We start from the raw sequence: 19,460 nt of genomic DNA, 5'->3' as shown, positions 1-19,460 counted from the left end.
TTATCTGCTCTTTCTTGTGAGTCTCCTTTTCTGATTTTTCATCAGGATAAGGCGGTGTTGCGAACTTCTTTTGAATTTTTACCTAAAGTTGTGAATTCCAACAACATTAGTAGAGAAATTGTGGTTCCTTCATTATGTCCTAATCCTAAGAATTCTAAGGAGAAATCGCTGCATTCTTTGGATGTTGTTAGAGCTTTGAAATATGTTGAAGCTACTAAATCTTTCAGAAAGACTTCTAGTCTATTTGTTATCTTTTCCGGTTCTAGAAAAGGCCAGAAAGCTTCTGCCATTTCTTTGGCATCTTGGTTGAAATCTTTAATTCATCTTGCCTATGTTGAGTCGGGTAAAACTCCGCCTCAGAGAATTACAGCTCATTCTACTAGGTCAGTTTCTACTTCCTGGGCGTTTAGGAATGAAGCTTCGGTTGATCAGATTTGCAAAGCCGCAACTTGGTCCTCTTTGCATACTTTTACTAAATTCTACCATTTTGATGTATTTTCTTCTTCTGAAGCAGTTTTTGGTAGAAAAGTACTTCAGGCAGCGGTTTCAGTTTGAATCTTCTGCTTATGTTTTTCGTTAAACTTTATTTTGGGTGTGGATTATTTTCAGCAGGAATTGGCTGTCTTTATTTTATCCCTCCCTCTCTAGTGACTCTTGTGTGGAAAGATCCACATCTTGGGTAATCATTATCCCATACGTCACTAGCTCATGGACTCTTGCTAATTACATGAAAGAAAACATAATTTATGTAAGAACTTACCTGATAAATTCATTTCTTTCATATTAGCAAGAGTCCATGAGGCCCGCCCTTTTTTTGGGGTGGTTATGATTTTTTTTTATAAAGCACAATTATTCCAATTCCTTATTTTATATGCTTTCGCACTTTTTTCTTATCACCCCACTTCTTGGCTATTCGTTAAACTGAATTGTGGGTGTGGTGAGGGGTGTATTTATAGGCATTTTGAGGTTTGGGAAACTTTGCCCCTCCTGGTAGGAATGTATATCCCATACGTCACTAGCTCATGGACTCTTGCTAATATGAAAGAAATGAATTTATCAGGTAAGTTCTTACATAAATTATGTTTTTTCTCTGGCCGGTGCAACAAGAGTTCCTCGTTTGGGTGTAGTATTGTTAGAGGTGAGTAATTTGATGTTATGTGTCTACTTTTATTGCGTATTTTAAGCCAATCGGACCATGTTTCATTGATAATAGGATAATCTTCTATTTTGTCTATAGGAGGTTTTTGAGGTGCCCAACATATAGCACCTAGCTGTGGGACCCTCAGCAATTGGGATTCTAGATGGGCCCCTCTCTTATAGGAGTCACCCCCCTGTCTGCACCACTCAACCACCCTATTCGCGGCAATCACCAATTTATAAAAGTACAGCCCACCGTCTTCCTATGCCTATAGAGCGTATTCTTAGCTAACCTTGGTGGCCTTCTATGCCATATATATGTATCAATGATAGCTTGCATTTTACTGATATCTGCTGCAACTCCTGGTATAGGCAATGTCTGCATGACGTATAAGGCTTTCGGCAATGTCATTTTAGCAGCAGCAATTCTTCCAAGCCAGGATATATGTGTTTTCGGCAGCCAGGAGGATGCTAAGTGCTCAAATTCCACCACCAAATGACCATAATTTAATTTTCGCAAGGTCATAGGATCTTGGGTCAGAAAAATCGCCAGGTATTTCAATGCCTGACTCTGTATTCTGTAGGGGAACCTATATTTAATTGCCGATAGTTCTGCGTCTGAAAGGTTTATCGGGTATAATTCCGATTTGTTTGCATTTATCAGAGAGTTTGCAACTGCCCCGTATTTCTCCAACTCCCCTTGAACGCTTGGGAGGGACTGTAATGGGTCGGTTAATGTCATAAGTATTTCATCAGCAAACATTGCCAACTTGTACGTCTGCTCCTGTATAGTGATACCCTTTATTCTAGAATGTTCACATAGTTTTATAGCTTGAGAGTGGGCAGCCGTGCCTCGTTCCGTTCCGAATTTCTAGGTGTTCAGTTAAAACCCCATTTACCCGTACCTGGGCCGATGGAGTAGATTATAGGGCAAAAAAAATTCTAATTTTCGTGGGGAAGCCAAATTCTTTTAGGGTTGTTAATAGAAAGGTCCAGTCTAATGTATCAAAAGCTTTTTCAGCATCAGTTGAAAGATATATTGCGGGGATTTTGTTTTTTAATATATTCCATCAAATTTAATACTATACATACATTATCTTTGGCCTCTCTTTGCAGGACAAATCCAACCTGATCTTGGTATATCAATTTTGGGAGAACTCTATTCTATTGGCTAAAATTTTGGAATATAGTTTGAGATCTACGTTTAGTAAAGATATTGGCCTAAAATTAGCTGGGGTGTCTGTTTTTTTTGCCAGGCTTGGGTAGGACGGATATATGGGCCTGTAGCATTGTCTCAGGGAAAACTACCGATTCCGATATCTGATTAAACAAATTGAGTAAATGTGGGGTAAGTTGGGTTTTAAAAATTTTATAGTATCTATTGCTGAGGCCATCCGGGCCTGGGTCCTTTTCCGGCTTCAATTCCTTAATGGCTTCCAAAATCTCCCTACTGGAGATTTGAGCTTCTAGCAAGGCTACCTCGTCTTCCTTAAGTTTAGGAAGACTTATGCCCTCTAGATATTTTTCGCACTTTGCCTGATGCAAAGTTGGCGATCTATTAGGGAACAAGTTATATAGTCTGTGATAAAATGTTCTAAAGGTATCCCCAATGGATTTTGTATCCTCAATAATAGTATTGGGTGATGACTTAAGAGAGTGAACATAGGAGCTGGCATGCTGTTTCTTTAGCGCCCTCGCCAAGAGTTTCCCCGATCTATTTCCCTCCCCATAATGTTTCTGTTGTACAAACTGTTAGATTCTTTGTGATTCAAGTTGTAAATGCTTATTTAAGTTTTCCCTCTTTTCTTGTAAGTCCTTAGCTAGTTCCTGATCTCTAGGGCTGAGTTTCAGCAACATATCGGCCTCAGACGCCTCTTGTGCTAGTTTAGCATAATCTCTAAGGGATTGTTTGCATTTAGAAGCTTGTAGTTTAATAAACTCGCCTCTAATATAGGCTTTATGTGCTTCCCATAGTATTGTGGGGCTAATGTCTGGTGTATTGTTAATAGTAAAATAATTGTCTAAATACTCAGCAGATTCAAAAGTAGTTGATTCATTTGCGAACAACTGGTTGTCTAGGCGCCCATAAAAAGATTTGTTGGGAGCAGAGGGCCATGTCATCTCGCATTCCACTAAAGAGGGGTCTGACCATACTGTGTGTTTAATATTTACATGTTTAACTAATGCTATCGCTATATGGTCCACTAATATGTAATCTAATCTTGAATAGCTTTTTTGTGGGTTTGAGGAAATAGTATAGTCTCGGGTTTGTGGATGGGCATAGCGCCACGCATCATGAAGTGTCAGAGCTTTGATGTCTCTCCGTATGGAGTGAAGCATTTTTTGATGTTGCCTAACGCTGGGATTGGAGCTATCTAATTCAGGCTCCAAAGGGACATTAAGGTCACCAGCAACGATTAGCGGGCCTTTAACTAGATCAGAGATTCTGTCTGAGATATGGGAAACAAAACGGCCTTGCCCTAGATTGGGAGCATATAAATTTACGATGGTCACAGGCCTGCCAAACATCAAACTCAGAATTCCCAAGTACCTTCCCTCTTTGTCTTTGTCTATTTTTTGGAGTTTAAATGGGATTGATTTGTGTATCAGGATACTGACACCATTAATTTTTTTTATTGGCGTTCGTGCAATGAAAATGTTGTGGAAATTGGGAGGAAATATACCTAGGTACCACTCCCGTTTTAAAATGCGTTTCCTGTAATAAAAGGATCTTCCCTCCTCTCCTACTCAAGTCCCGCATAGCCATAGCCCTTTTATTGGGACAGTTAAAGCCCTTCACATTTTGAGTGATGATATGTATAGTGGGTGTGTTAATTTTTGTCATCTTATATTTTGTGTCTCTTTTCTGAGATATCTAGGCCTGTATACCTGTAATATCAGTGTTACATCGTAAATCCCAGCCCAATATACACTCCTCAGACTAGGGTAGACCCAATGGCAACATATAGCAAAATAAACAGCAGAATTTGAACAATGTAAACAGTGCACAACCTGGTGCAAATGACTAAAACAATAACTAGCATTTTTTTTTCTCTTTCCTTTTAAACAGAAAAAAAAGGGGAACACAGAAACCCCTATTGGGCTTATAATTATAAATAGCAAATGTATGCATAGTGCATAGATTGTCAGTTGCATATTGCATAACTAAAACAGTGTGTGAGCGCATGACCCCTTCTATCTAATAGTGCAGATTAAACAATTTAAACAGCCATATATTATAGACAGAAAAGTTATGTGAGCCACTCTCTTGTCTACACTTTACATATTAAGAATCTATACTAAACCGATTTCATACAATTCACATGTATTAAGCAGATATTGGTTACATGTCTTACCTCGCCCCACATTTTCCACAGATACCTTCTGAGCAGTCACTTAATGAGGGCTTCCCCTTCCAGAAGTTTTCTTTGGGCTCATCGCACCATGGTGCACCCCCCCAAGAATTCACGGGGTAGCCCAAGGCGGACGGCCTCTGTATGGCATAACTGTCGCTGCATCAATAGCAGCCTATACCCCACAATCAAACTTAAGTTCGAGTTTTGTCTCATCTAGAAAGTTCACCTTCCTGAAGCATCATCAGTGTCAATTCTTTGATTGTCTTTATTTGCAGATTTTGCTGGAACCTTCCTCCATTCCGTTCTCTTGGGAAGTGGTGGGGCATTGCAGGATGTTTCCATTCTGTCTCCACGTACCTCTTCTTGTTGTGTTGGGGCAGCAATGTCCAGGTCTTTACAGATCTGTATGATGTCCTCTGTAGTGTGGCATATGAGTCTCTTTCCTTTACATGGAATTTGCCGGTTGAAGGGGTGTCCCCATCTGTAAGGAATGTTGCGCTGCCTTAATGTGATGGTGAAGAATCTAAATTCTCACCTCTTCTGCAGCGTTCTTGGGGTCAAATCTTCATATAGCTGGATGGGATCAGCCCTATATTTGAGAGGGAATTTCTGTCTTGCATTTTTCATTATTTCTTCTTTAATTTGGTACCTTGTGACCTTGACGATCACGTCCCTTGGGGGCTGATTGCCCAGAGGTTTCGCCCTCAAGGCTCTGTGAAATCTGTCCAGAGCAATAGTAGCTTCAGAATCAACTCCCAGAATAAGTCTAAACAGACCTTGCAGATAATCTTCCAGATCAGATGGCAAGACGGTTTCCGGAATTCCTCTGACTCTGTTACTGCGACGACTGTGATTCTCCAAATTGTCCAGTTTATTCTGCATTTGTAAAAGTAAATTGTCTTGAGAGGCAACTTTAGATCTGAGAAAATCTATATTTGAGTCAATAAGGTCATTGCTATCTTCCAACTTTTCTACCCTCTGGCCCATGTCTGAAAGATCTTTTTTAATCTTGGAGATTTCTTCCCTGATGCATTGTTTGACTTGGCCTATTAGGTTTGAAAAGTCTTTCTTAGAAGGCAGGGAATCTAGCAGGGCCTTAGGGACTGAGATGGCGGATTCTGGTCTCTCTTCCTCTGACTCTGATGAGGAGGAGGAGGCCTCTGCTCTAGCCTCATTTGTGGTTGTCAGCACCTTACCAGGTGTGCTTACATGTTTAAAAAAATTATTTACAGAGGAGTGTGCCATTGTTTGCTTCTTATTACTTTTGTCTGGCTTGCCGCCTTTTTTGGGAGACATTTAAGCTCCTAAAATGAGAAGTAGCTTGTCCTGCAATAATTCCTTATTATGTAATGTACAACATTAACAGCATGCAGCTGCAGGCATCCAAAGTTGAGCTGATGTGGGAGCTGTGCTCCTAGGTGCTGCCTCTCCCTCAAACAATATAATTATCCTCCACTATGGGTCTGATGCTGATTGCTTAACCTTAGGCTGGGTGACATGCAGTAACATAATTAGTGTCCGTGAAGTGTGTGATGTTTCCCATCCTTATTGGTGGCCAATAATTCCCCCCTGCTTACCTCCGTAATAGAGTTTGCTGCTTATTAAAGATATCTGTGGGGCTGTATTTTCATGCGTGCTGCGTGTAATGGCCGCTGGCCTCCACTTCAATTATGTTGGTTTTCACCCCGGAACCTCTCACATAAGCTGGATGGCTCCAAAGTGCACCCACCTCAGGTCTCTGCCGCTTGATTACTGCCTTAACAGCTCGCCTTGGGTCCCCGTGAGTGTTCTCTCTGGCAGCACTCCTCTCCTGCAGCTAGAAGCGTTTTTGCTCACAAGGCGCTTAGGCATTACACAGGCCTCACTGCATAATGGGACTCCCCGCTGACACGTTATCCGTCTGGAGTGAGTCCCGGTCAGAGGTGCTGTTCTAGATTCGATAAGGCTGCATTTCAAAACAGTTTAGCTCATGTACACTAGCATTTAACTGGATTTAGCCCTTTAGGAAGACCGGAGCTGACTAACGTGCAGCCATCTCCTCTGAGCGCTGGCTCCGCCCCAAATGCAAGACTTTTTAATCGCATAAGCTGTGATGGTGCTTCATTTCTGCTATTAAAGTACTGAAGTATTGGCAGTCACACGCTACTTAGGCAAGATGTTCCACAATTTGATTGTTCTTACCATGAAAAAAACATTTATGTAGCTGGAGATTAAATCTTCTTTCCACCAGCCATAAATTGTGAACTCTTGTCACAAACAACTGTCTTTGGAATAAAGCTTCCGCCAACTCTGTATATGGGTCTTAATATATTTATATAAAGTAATCATGTCACCTCTCAAGTGCCTTTTTCTAGGGTATAACAAGAAAAAAAGAACTATGCTAGGCCGATAATGCCCAAAGCACCTGGAATACTGTGACAATGGGTTTTGCCGCAGGAGCTGAGTGATCAGATTATGGTGTCAATGTATCTGTTAGCACCTCCCAAGTCTCCTTTCTTTCAATAACCTGCACAGCCAGGTAAAAAGGCTACACCTGGGTAGTCAATGATGTGGAGTTGCATAAAGTTTCTAGTTTGTCAGTTTTGGTCATCTGAGGGGCTTGTTAGTTAGAAAGTATCAGTCCCCATTTAACAAGCGTTAATTTCCTTTCCCTCTGCCTCTGAGGAATGATATTGTGTGAAGATGGGCTTTAAAGTCATTGTAAACTTTAATGAATTAAATACAAGCTGGACTTCAAAGGGGACATGCAACGATTGGAGGAAGCTAGATTCATTATCCATATGCTAAACAAAGCAGGAGATGCGGGCGGATAAAGTAAAAAAAAGTAAATGTGTATTACTATAACAGCCAAACCCGAACACGCCAAAAAAATTTCTTCATTCTGTGTGTATCTTTATTTACCGTGAGTAAAAAATGGAAAAAGCGCCTACTGAGTACCTATAGCCTAGGGAGAGGTGCACCTAGGGAACAATCTAGATAGTGGAATGGCCTAATACGGGCCGAAACACGTAGACACTGGTAAGCCTTATTCTATTGTTAAATTGTTGTACAATCTACACTATTTTTATTTCTGTTTTTTTAGGAGGAGATCGTAATTGTATCCAAGCCCATTATATCTGTTTTTATACTGTTGTGATATGTACTACAATCAAGTCTTGTGGTGAATATAGGACATTTATCAGTCACTATTCTTTAGTCACACCAACACCAGTCCAACACCACTTCCCTTTTGATTTGGAAACAGACACTCATATTTTTTGGAAATTTGGATACAGGCACCTTTATTTTTTTATTTTTTATTTTCGATTTTTCATTTTTGAATTTTTTAATACCGGACACTTTCCTCACCTCATTTGTCCACTTTGTTTCACCTTCAACATATTTTTCAGTGACACTTGTATATTCTTTTATTGACACTTTGAAGTTTTTAAGGATTGGTTTAACACAGATTTTTGTTCACACTAATAACACTTATTGGATTCCCCATTTTGTTTATGGCATTTATAGGAACACGACCAGAACTTTAACTAAGGACCCACAGGATTTTTCACTAGTCATTTTTCTCATTTATTTATTTTTTCCAACACCATATCGTTATTAATTCTATCTGTTATACCCTAGATCACAGAAGTTTATCTGTATATTCTCCACATTGTTTTTAATATCCTGCTTGTTTTTATATGTATTTTGTTTATTTTATTGTTAGCCATCATGGACCCATGAAATATTGGTTTTATATTTTGTATTCTATGTACTATTTGTAATACATTTTATACTTATATCTTATATTTACATTAGTGTGTGTTAGTACTTGCCTCCGTTTGGTAGGCGCCTGGGCCATTCCACTATCTATGTGTGTATCTTTATTTGAAAAAGCAGGAATGTAAGCTTAGGAGCCAGACCATTTTTGGTTCAGAAGAATGGGTATCACTTGCTGATTGGTGGCTAAAATTGCATGCTCTATCTGAATCGTGAAAAAAAAACATTTAGGGTTCCATATCCCTTTAATTATGAGGGGTGTAGAAATGTTGGTGAGTTGAAAGTTCCCACACTTTGTTTGTAGGACTTGACCCATGACCTAATCATATTTAACTTTGTTTACAGCATCTACCAAATCTAAATTTTTTAACACATGATAACTATGCAAAACATCTGATGTTTTTCATAGTTCTCATGTGATCAGCACAGATACAACTTCAAAGTAAAACTATAGGCACAACAATGAATCAAAGCCCAAAATACATTCTCACACGAAATATAATCTGGATGAGCTATATAAATCACCTTGCAGTGGTCGATAGAGAGAACAGGAAGTGAAAAAGTAGATGGATGGGAGCCATGCTAAAAAAATTTTCCCAATTCTTTTTTTATTAATACACAAAGTAAAAAAAACACACCTTTCAAATAGGCTTGCATTTCACCTCGCAGGGTACATCAAAACTATTAAACAACCTCTATTTTAGGCTTACATTTCACCACGCAGGGTGTTTGTTGTAAAACAGAAAAGGCATAACAGAAAAAATAAGGACAGCCTCTCAATCTGGCTTACATTTCACCTCGCAGGGTGTGTACTTAGAAATATAAAAATGGTGAGATAAAAGCAGCCAGCCTCTCCTTTAAGCTTCCATTACCCCTTGCGGGATGTAATGGTACAAACTAAAACTATATGCTACGTTAGAGAGGAAAACTTATCAGATATTCAGATATCGGCTACCCTAATACTTTCTTTTCTTTAAAACAAACTTTTGAATACCGTACACCTCCCTAAGTTCCCGCCTTATATTTTTGGTATATTTTTTTTTCTTTTTTTTTCCCTTCCCCTTTTTCCTACATCTTGACCTAAACATAACAGACATACCAAACAAGCAAGCAAACACATAAACACACAATAACACATTCCTCCCCCTCTCCACCCCACCTTTGAGTCAGTCATTTTGCCAAATGTTGGTATTTAACAGGGTTAACTGTTGGAATGCCTGAGAATCCTGTAATGGAGCTATAATTTGTTTTTGTATATTCCACGAATGAGAGAGTAAAAACTTCTCCCATTTTATCATCAACTTTTGCAATTTACTCTCTAGAAAGATCAATGGGTCTTTTAATATCCAATGCTAGTTGAAGAGACATATTTTTAATAAATGTGGCTATACTTGGTGCTCTATTTGCTTTCCAGTTTCTTAAAATTGTCTCGCAACCAGAATTGCCGTATTAACTAGCTGTTTATTCTGTATCTTTCTCTTGTACAAGAAATATAACCTGTTCTTTTTGTAGTTTAATTTTACTTGGAATGAGTTTATTAAGCCAATATTCTACTTTACACCAAAACTGATAAATCTTAGGGCATGAGTAAAAGACCTGTATCAGATCCGCTTCTAAAGAGCTACATCTCGTACATTTAGTGACTTTTGAATTCTTCCATTTTGACATAGAAAGCGGAGTAAGATACGCTCTGTCCAATAATTTGATGTTGGATTCTCTGAAATCCGTATCAGACTTTTTACCATGTTTCTATCAGAAACATGGCAGTTCTAATTTTTTCTGAGAGGTCCTACCTGGGATAAATCCAGTTTGATCTGTATGTATAATTCCCCCTATAATTCCCTTAAGTCTGTTTACCATTATACTTGCAGCAATTTTATAATCAACATTTAGTAAGGAAATTGGGCGATAAGAATCCATAGATTCTATGTGCTTATCCTTTTTATGTATTAACGTAATATTTGCTGCTGAAAAATATTTAAACTGTTTATTATCAATAAAATAACTATTATACAGTCTTACAAGAACGTGGATGACATCCTCCTGTAATATCTTGCAAAATTCCATTGGAATTAAATCTGGGACTGGGACCATTTGGAGATTTCTTTATTACTAATACTATTTCATTCTTCGATATCTCCTTATTTAAAAATTCACGCTGCTCATCATTAATCTTAGGGATTAGGATATTCCAAAAATTCTTTTGCCTCCAAATCAACTTTATTAGCAGAATATTATGCTTGGAAGAACATGTGGAACTGGGATATTATATCTTTGGGGGAGGTATATCTTTTATCCTTAAAGAGACAGTCTACACCAGAATTTTTATTGTTTTAAAAGATAGATAATCCCTTTATTACCCATTCCCCAGTTTTGCATAACCAACACAGTTATAATAATATACTTTTAACATCTGTGATTATCTTGTATCTAAGCTTCTGTAAACTGCCCCTTTTTTCAGTTCTTTTGACAGACTTGCAGTTTAGCCAATCAGTGCCTGCTACCAGATTACTTCACGAGCACAGTGTTATCTATATGAAATATGTGAACTAACACCCTCTAGCTGTGAAAAACTGTTAAAATGCAATCTGAAAGAGGTGGCCTTCAAGGTATGAGAAATTAGCATATGAACCTCCTAGGTTAAGCTTTCAACTAAGAATACCAAGAGAACAAAGCAAAATTGGTGATAAAAGTAAATTGGAAAATTGTTTAAAATTACATGCTCTATCTGAATCATGAGAGTTTATTTTGGCCTAGACTGTCCCTTTAACCTTAATGGCTCCAATAAAATTATTTCTCCTACTTTTAACTAAATTAGCTAATGATTTGGCTAATTTTGGTGAAAATCTGTTAAATCTTGCATGGTTATTTATATCAGACTTTGATAGTTGTTGATTTAAAAAGGCTTCTCTCTCTATTTTTGCTCTCTGATAATTGGACCAATTTAACTTATTGGAATTTTCTAGGTATCTTGCATACTTGTTTAACTGATTTGCTAGTTGAGTTTCCCTTTTTAACTAGGTCCTTTCTTCTTGCGATCATATACACCTTAATTTGGCCTCTAAAGAAAGCCTTTGCTGACTCCCAGAAAATTTCTATTTTTGGAAGAAAATTCTTATTAAAGTAAATAAACTTCCTCCATTTTGATTGCATCCAGTTCCTAAATTTAATATTGGAAATAACGAATGAGGGAAAGTAAAACCCTACCCTTTTATTCTGTTTAGCATTATACTGCTTAATTATTGATATAATTGCATGGTCTGAAGTCAATATGTTGGCAATGTCCATCACAATCTCAGCACCCAAAAGGGATTCACTAATTAAAAACAAGTCAATTCTTTAAAACATTTTGTGCGACTTGGATTTAACTAAGCCTTCTGCTTCTCTTCGATATCTGTTAGTTTGGGAGCATTTAAGGCGGTCTAAATATGGGTTAAACACACTATTAAAATCTCCAACTATAAATTCAGAATCTATAAAATCCATAATTTTAGTAGATTCTTTCAAAAGGTAGAACAAAACTTGTTCGGAGCATTTATATTACAGATCGTAAAGTTGCGTTCTTGTGTGAATACATTAAGTATTGAAAATCTACCTTCTTTGTCTATTTGGGTTTTAATCTCATAGTCTAATTTTTTGTTGAAAAGACAAGCCACGCCTCTTCCTGCCAACTGCCGGAGCTGCTACTAACTCACCAATCCACCCCATCTTTAATTTAGCAATGTCATGTTCATTCAAATGTCTCTTGTAAGAGTACTATATCCGGGGCGGATTTTTTAAGTTGATATAATAATCTTTTTCTCTTAATGGGTGAGGTTATACCCCCCACATTCCAGGATAAAATTTTAACTGAACTTTTCATTTATCGCGAAAAAAACAGAGTACTATATTGACACCATAGTGAACACAGATTGAAGGGGTGAGGCGGGAGGAGAGAGGGGGAAAAAAAAAGACCGCACAAATGGACAAGTCACACACCTAATATATCAGCTTGTTATACTCTTTGATCACCCACCTTTTATTATACTTCAGAATTTTGTTGTTTCTCTGCATTTTTTATGTATTGTTTGGCTTCTTCAGTGTTATCTATCAATACAACCTCAGAATTCTGCCAGATTTTAAGTCTCGCTGGGTAAATCATGGTGGCTTTTATCCCTAAGTCAATCACCTGTGTACAAAGGGGTGACATCTCCCTTCTCTTATTAATCGTCTCCGAAGAAAAATCTTGAAATATTATCTGTTTATTATTAAGTTCGAATGTGATAGATTTGCGATATAAGATAAGAAGTTTATCCTTATCCTGAAAATTCAAAAATCTTGCTATAATTGGTCTCTGAGACATACGAAGCATCTTTTGCTTTAACTGGTCCTACTCTATGAGCTCTTTCAATATTTATTGGGAGTTGTTCTAAAGGAAACCCCAACGCTTTAGGTATTATAAGGGAGATTAGATCCATAATATTCGAATATTCCTGAGATTCTGGTATGCCAACAAACTTTAAATTATTCCTTCTAGACCTATCTTCTAAGTCGTCTATTCGCATTTGCAAAGTCTGAATTGGTTTTGCTTGAGAGTCAAGGGAGAACTTTTGACTAAATTGTAAGTCGTCTATATCAGATATTCTGTTTTCCATCTCAGCAAGTCTATTGGAAATTTGTTTAAATTCATTAGATAGTGAAACTATCTTTTTTTATATTATCAAATTGTGGCATAACAATATCAGAGCTTTGTTTCACCAGACTGTGTTAATATGTTGACTTCTGTTTGGGCTTTTGTCCCTTTGTTATATATCTAGGGTACCAATACTACTACAAGGTTTTCTCTTTTAGTTGTTTGGGTGGCATATTTTCTACAGTATTTTTAGTACTGACTAAGAATCTGTCCATTGACTAATTTTAGAGAGGAGAGGAATGTGAGGTGCGGTGAGTGAGAGGAAAAAAAAAGGGAAGAGGGGTAGATACCCCTGACAATGTCAAATATATACAGTGATTTAGTTTAGGCAGAAAAGCTGCGTACTTTTAATACAGAGTGTCAACAGTGATTTTACAGACTGATATTACAATATTAATATCAGTAATATAACTACCCCCCCCAAAAAAAAACAAAAAAAAAAAAACCCTGTGCTACACTCCCCTTCACTCTCTAGCACTTCAATATTCTTACTTTATCCAGAAGTCAAATTTCCTCTTACTTTGAAAGAAAGATACCTATACTTCCAGACCTTCTGGCTTGTCTTATCTTAGTTTATTGCAGTTAAATTCTCCTTTTATCGAGCTTCCCAAAATTAGATTTATAAAAGAATTGAATTTTAACCATTTCTGCTATTTCACATACTATTCCACTTAACCTGTTGTAAATTCTAACCACTATTTGTTCAGTAAGCCAATAACAGATTAAAGTTTCTTATTACAATTCCCTCTTGCTAAGCCCTTAGTATCTTAACCTGTTAATCTTAATTCTAGTATCGACAATGAAAACAAGTTGGTTCTCGACAAAAAGAGATATATAGAGCATCATTGAGAGAGGTTCAGATTCAAATTCAAATGCAACAAACTGAAACAATAGCACTCTGTTCTAGTAATATCTTTGCAAACCACTATCAATCGTGGTATAATGTATAACCTCAATATTGTTTGCACACCTTTATATAGCTAGTATATGACTGCTTTCCTTCTTCCAATAATTGGCCCAGAAATATCTCCTGTTTAAAGCTCTTTAACTTTATGGGAATATAGTGCAACTTCAATTGCACTTTAGACAATTTCTAGGAACCTCTCTTAATTTATTGAGGGAAAACTCCCTATAAATTTTAAGCAGGGAGGCTGTTAGTTTAAAAAATTCAGCTGGCTTGTACCCACTGTCTAGAGTAAGGCTTGGCTCTATTTTCCAAATACTATCTTCAAATTATTCGGCCTTGCACTCCTTTTTTGGAGTTTATTTAAAGATTGAATTAGCCTAAAACAAGCGGTTTAGAATTGTATACCACCTTAAACACTAGTAATATACCTTCAATATATCCGGGACTTTATCTTAGTTTAATGCATTGACCTAAATTTTAACAATACCGCTCTTTAACTGTTAGTTTGCCAAGCGTTGACCTTTAATTGTATAAATATACAGCCTCCCTATATTGCTGTAGTAACACTATCTTAACCTGGGTTAGCTAATTTTACTCCAAACAGAAGTTGACTCTCCTAATATGGTTATTAATTTAGTAGACCAGGTATTACCTTAACGTCAACAACACATTTTACCTTTTACACAGCACCCTGCTATTGATTGTGGCTACTGAATATACCTTTTACTCTGAGTATGTAATATCTTCTATGTCAAAATTATACCAACAGAGTCTAAACATTTATGGGAGAAACACCATACACATACCAGTAATGCTTCTTAGTAAAATATATACATTATCTATATTTCACAACAAGATATACATTGCCCATATAGGTACTCATTTCTGGCTCCAGCAGAGCTTATTCTCCCCTCCCCTATCACCTAATGGTGTAAGGCAACTTTTATTATTCTATATAGTTGGGGAAGGAGAGCGCTCTTGATAATGTATTTGTTGCAGTGCATCTATTAGAGAGTCTCAAATACTGTAGTTAGGTAAATGAAAAAGTTCCACTATCCCAGAATAATACCTCCTTGATTTTGTAAGGATTTTATATGGTTTTTATAGGAAATGTACGATACTCATTGTAAATTTCTTTTTAGCTTTCCTTGCTCTTTGCCTCCCTTTTTCTCTTCTTTTTCTTTTCCCCCTTTATAAAGATACTTTTCCAGGAGCACAATAAGGACCTGCCATATAATATCCAGAAAGAAAGTACTTATCTGTCTTGACTTTGTCCATGCGGCATATGTAAGAATCGTCCTGTGGCCACGACATTTAATTTTTTCTTTTCCTGAAATCTGTTATCTCCGGTACTCCGTCATATACAAAAATTTACGCTGACTTTCAGCTTCCTTCGGCACAAGATTACTGGTGTTGTACTCCTATCCCTAGTAGCCCGTTTTGCCAGCACAGGCCGCCTTGGGGTCTTGGGAGTGCCTCTGTTGTACCTCCGTTCAGTTCTGACTCTGCAGGCCTCCAATCTCCCAGCAGGGTATGGCCTACTGCCATGCCCTCACTTACCGTGCAATTGCTTTTTCAATGCCACAGCCGATTCCTGCAAGATAAAAAGGCACCTAACCTGCCTGCAGTGGGAGGGAGTGATTCAGGGAACTAAACTTACCATAAGAATGCAGTGTGTGTAGTGTACCCCGAGTCCCGGCAGATCAGTAGAGACTGAGACATACTGCCACTCTGATTTGCAGGATGACGCTTCCCAGCAGAAGACTGCTGCTGTGCTGTTAAATAAAGTGTCTGGGTTTCAGGTGATGTGAAACCCTGACAGTGTTGGTTATGCAAAACTAGGGAATGGGTAATAAAGGGATTATCTATCTTTTTTAAACAAACATTTTGGAGTTGACTGTGCCTTTAAAAAAGGCTGCTTTTGCACTTAAACAGTGAATGGTAGGTAGTCTGTGTTCACATGATCAGCTCTGTAGATGCTGCTGAACAGCCCCAGTATATTCCCTTTAACTTAGATGACAAATATACCATCTATAACACCTCTTAATTTTGAGTACAAACTGTGCTTGTCCCACGCTCCCTAGAGAGGCCAAAGAGCAAAACCTGTAACCTAGGATTTCAAAATGCTACAAATTGATTAAAACAGCTGCTTGGTTTGCATCAGGTTTCCAGAATTTGCTTTTTCAAGGGAGTGTGGGACAATGTTTTACAAAAAAGCAAAAGGTCTCATTTTATTTAAACTTATACAAATCAATCCCGTTTTTCACTTGATCATGAGGTACCTTTTGCATTAACCTTTATTTATTCTAAAGAAAAAGACCATCCTTCTAGTCTAATTGAACTAAAATATAGAAGTTATATTAGAACTAATGATTAGAAACTTAAAGGGACAAGAAACCCAAAACTGTTCTTTCATGATTTAGACAGAACATACAATTTTTACAAAGTTTCCAATTTACTTTTATTATCAAATTCCTTCACTTGTTCTTCTTTGTTGAAGAGATACCTAGATAGGTAGTGTGCACTTCATGACAGGAAAAAGTGCTGCCATCTAGTGCTCTTGCTTATGTATCACATTCTTGCAAAACTGCTGCTATATAGTGCTGCAAGCATGTGCACACTTCTGAGCTTTCATCCCTGCTTTCAACAAAGGATAACAAGAAAACAAAACATTTTATAATAGAAGGAAATTGGAAAGTTGCTTACAAATGTGGTGTTTTCTGAATCAAATATTTTTTGGGGGTTTTATTTCCCTTTAACACTACAATGTTAGGCTTAATTACAAGGATTCAACTAAAAGAAATAATTAAAGAGACAATTTCAAAATTCCAGTGAACTGCTTAATATACAAGATCTCGTATATTGTATTATAATATTCATTAATTTTATAGAACATAATACGGAATCCTTGTCTTGTTATCTAAACTAAATTAAAAGACACACTAAAAGCACATCTTAGATCTAAAGGCTCTATTTATTATATTAAAGATTTTTATGTTACTTAACAGTAAACTGCTGAGACAAAGCTCTAAGGTATTGAAAATATAACATACGCATATATATGTATCTATGTATATACACACACACACCCCGGTTTACAACGGTTTCAATTTGCACCATTTCAGAATAACAACCTTTTTTCAGTCATGTGACTGCTATTGAAAAGCATTGAGAAGCAGTGGCATTGATTAAAATAGTCAGTAGGTGGAGCTGTCCGCTTGTGTTGCAGCAAATATATTCAAGTCAAGCAAGCTGAAATTAATCAGTTTAACCAGACCTGAGCTATCGAGCAGCTTGCAAAGGAACAAGATCTTCCTGTCTATAAATTAGTCCAGATTGGAATGCATAGAAAGAAATGTTTGCAGAAAAATGCAAGTAAAGTCTGTGTTGTGTGATTATTTATTAGGTCTATAATGCTGTATAGCAAATGTTTTTGTTCATTTAACTAAGTTTAATTATATATTGTGTTGTGTGATTATTTTATTAGGTTTATAATGCTGTTTAGCATTTAAAGTCTTCTTTTCAAAGCTTTAAAAATAATGTATTAGGTGTTACTTATGCTAATTTTGAGAGGGGCCTGGAACCTAACTCCCTCACTTCCCATTTACTTACATTATAAACTGGGTTTCAATTTACAACGGTTTCGATTTAAACCTTTCCTTCTGGAACCTAACCCCGGCGTAAACTGAAGGCTACCTGTGTGTGTGTGTGTTCGTGTTCAAAATCATAGTCGCAAATATAAGAGTCAACTTAAAAATAACATTTGGGAGTAGGTACTATATTTAATTTAAACAGTAATATAACAATGCTGGAACATAGATTTAATAACAGGAGGTACATTAAAGATTATCTGCTCCTACCAAAACCTCAGTATCACAACCTGTCATGTCCACTACCTGGGAAGCCCCCCAGGATCACATTCTCTAGCAATGCTATGAGAGGTCTTTTACATATTAAATAGAGATCATAGCTGATATAATTGGATTCATTTAGCATTTAACATGCATACATATTACTTTTTTGTAGATAATAAAATATCCTATTCAATCTTAGCTGGCTTAATGCATTCTTTTGTTTTGGTCAATGTGTTTGTAATCACTTACATATATCTTTTGTTGTTCAGTATTATAAATGCTATTTTAATAAGCTAAGTTACACTTTTGTAATTTGTTTCATTTAATGGTTAATTTTGCTTTTAAAATTACCAACTACCAGTTAGTTTCCAGTAATGTATTGCTGCTCCTGAGCTTACCTAGATATGCTCTTCAAAAAAAGATCCCAAATGAACAAATAAAAATAGATAATAGAAGTAATTTAGAAACCTATTTAAAATTGCATGCTCTATCTATATCATGTCCCTTTAATTCTGTTTTTTTTATTGGCTGATAAGAACTTTCTTCCATGATGCATCAATCCCTTTTTTTTTTTTTGGGGGGGGGGGACATTTTTGCTCTACTCCCTCTTTAAAGTATTGTCACCAACATTTTGCCATATTTGAATGCAATATACTATATATACTATATAACGCTTTGTCTACCCTTTATTCAAACTGTGTCTGTCTTGTGTCTTTTCCACAGTTAATACATTATTATTTTTTTTTTACAGAGAACCTGCACAGCATTAAATAACTACCTCATTGACATTCTAAATCCCTATATCATCAATGTCACATTAGCAGCAAAACTTTGCAGCGCTGCTCTTTGCCAAAACAATGGAGCGTGTGTACGGAAGCAATGGAACTCACACAATTATCTGCATCTGAATGGAAACAATATGATTATTGAACAGAAGTTTGGATCGTATAGTGTAAGAGGGCAGCCAACCTTAGCAGATCTGGAGCAATTTGCAGACAGATTTACTTGTGACTGTTATGTGGGATCAAATTGTAAAGTACCTTCTGATTTTAGTACCCTTGGTCAGATAAATATATGTATCAAACAAAATATATGTATAAATGCAAGTTTTACCATAAACACCAACCCTAACATAAAAACTGTAGACCTATCTACACCTACTTCAGCATCTACTAATAAGTCACAATTATTTAGCAATGTATTATTCTTGGTGTTTATTTTTGTTCTTTGCTAGAGATGGTATTTACCAAATTGTTTCATAAATAAATGTCTAATATATTATGCAGCCATACTGTAATATTGTGAATACACAAGTGAGCGTATGGTGTACAGAGACCATTTATGTTTTCAATTGAATAATTCTATGTAATTAATTGCTGTACAAATGATTTAGTTACATAAACTGGGTAATGTTTGATAAATGTACACCCAAAAATGCCTATTGTGCTTTATTGTTTTACAATATGAACACATTTCAGAATTTAAATACTGAATATAATATTTGAATATTGAATTTAACATTTAGATGTTCAAATATTTCAATACAACAGAAGCATTCAATACTTTTTGAAAGCATTGTACAGTCTTTATTTTCCTTAAAAGGACATAAAACACAATATTTTTCTCTCATGATTAAGATAAAACATACAATTTTTTAAACTTTCAAATTTACTTTTATCATCAAATTTTCTTTTTTTCTTTGTTAAAAAGCAGGAAGGTAAGTTCAGGAGTGGGCACGTGTCTTGACCACTATATGTGAGCAGTTTTGCAGCAGT

The 19,460-nt window shown here is 36.6% G+C and overlaps 1 protein-coding gene across 1 annotated transcript in view; it reads left to right on the top strand.

Moving 5' to 3' along the window:
- Nucleotides 1-18,919, top strand: part of LOC128664354 (hyaluronidase PH-20-like) — a 37,172-nt gene extending 18,253 nt beyond the window's left edge. Inside the window, exon 3 of the mRNA XM_053719192.1 lies at nt 18,437-18,919. Within this exon, the coding sequence (XP_053575167.1) occupies nt 18,437-18,919 (483 nt within the window). The remainder of the gene's footprint in view (nt 1-18,436) is intronic.
- Nucleotides 18,920-19,460: the final 541 nt, after the last annotated feature.

Source organism: Bombina bombina, chromosome 6 (assembly GCF_027579735.1).
Source record: "Bombina bombina isolate aBomBom1 chromosome 6, aBomBom1.pri, whole genome shotgun sequence".
Taxonomy (NCBI): domain Eukaryota; kingdom Metazoa; phylum Chordata; class Amphibia; order Anura; family Bombinatoridae; genus Bombina; species Bombina bombina.
The sequence above is the reverse complement of the archived record's forward strand: the minus strand, read 5'-3'. Positions and strand labels throughout refer to the sequence as shown.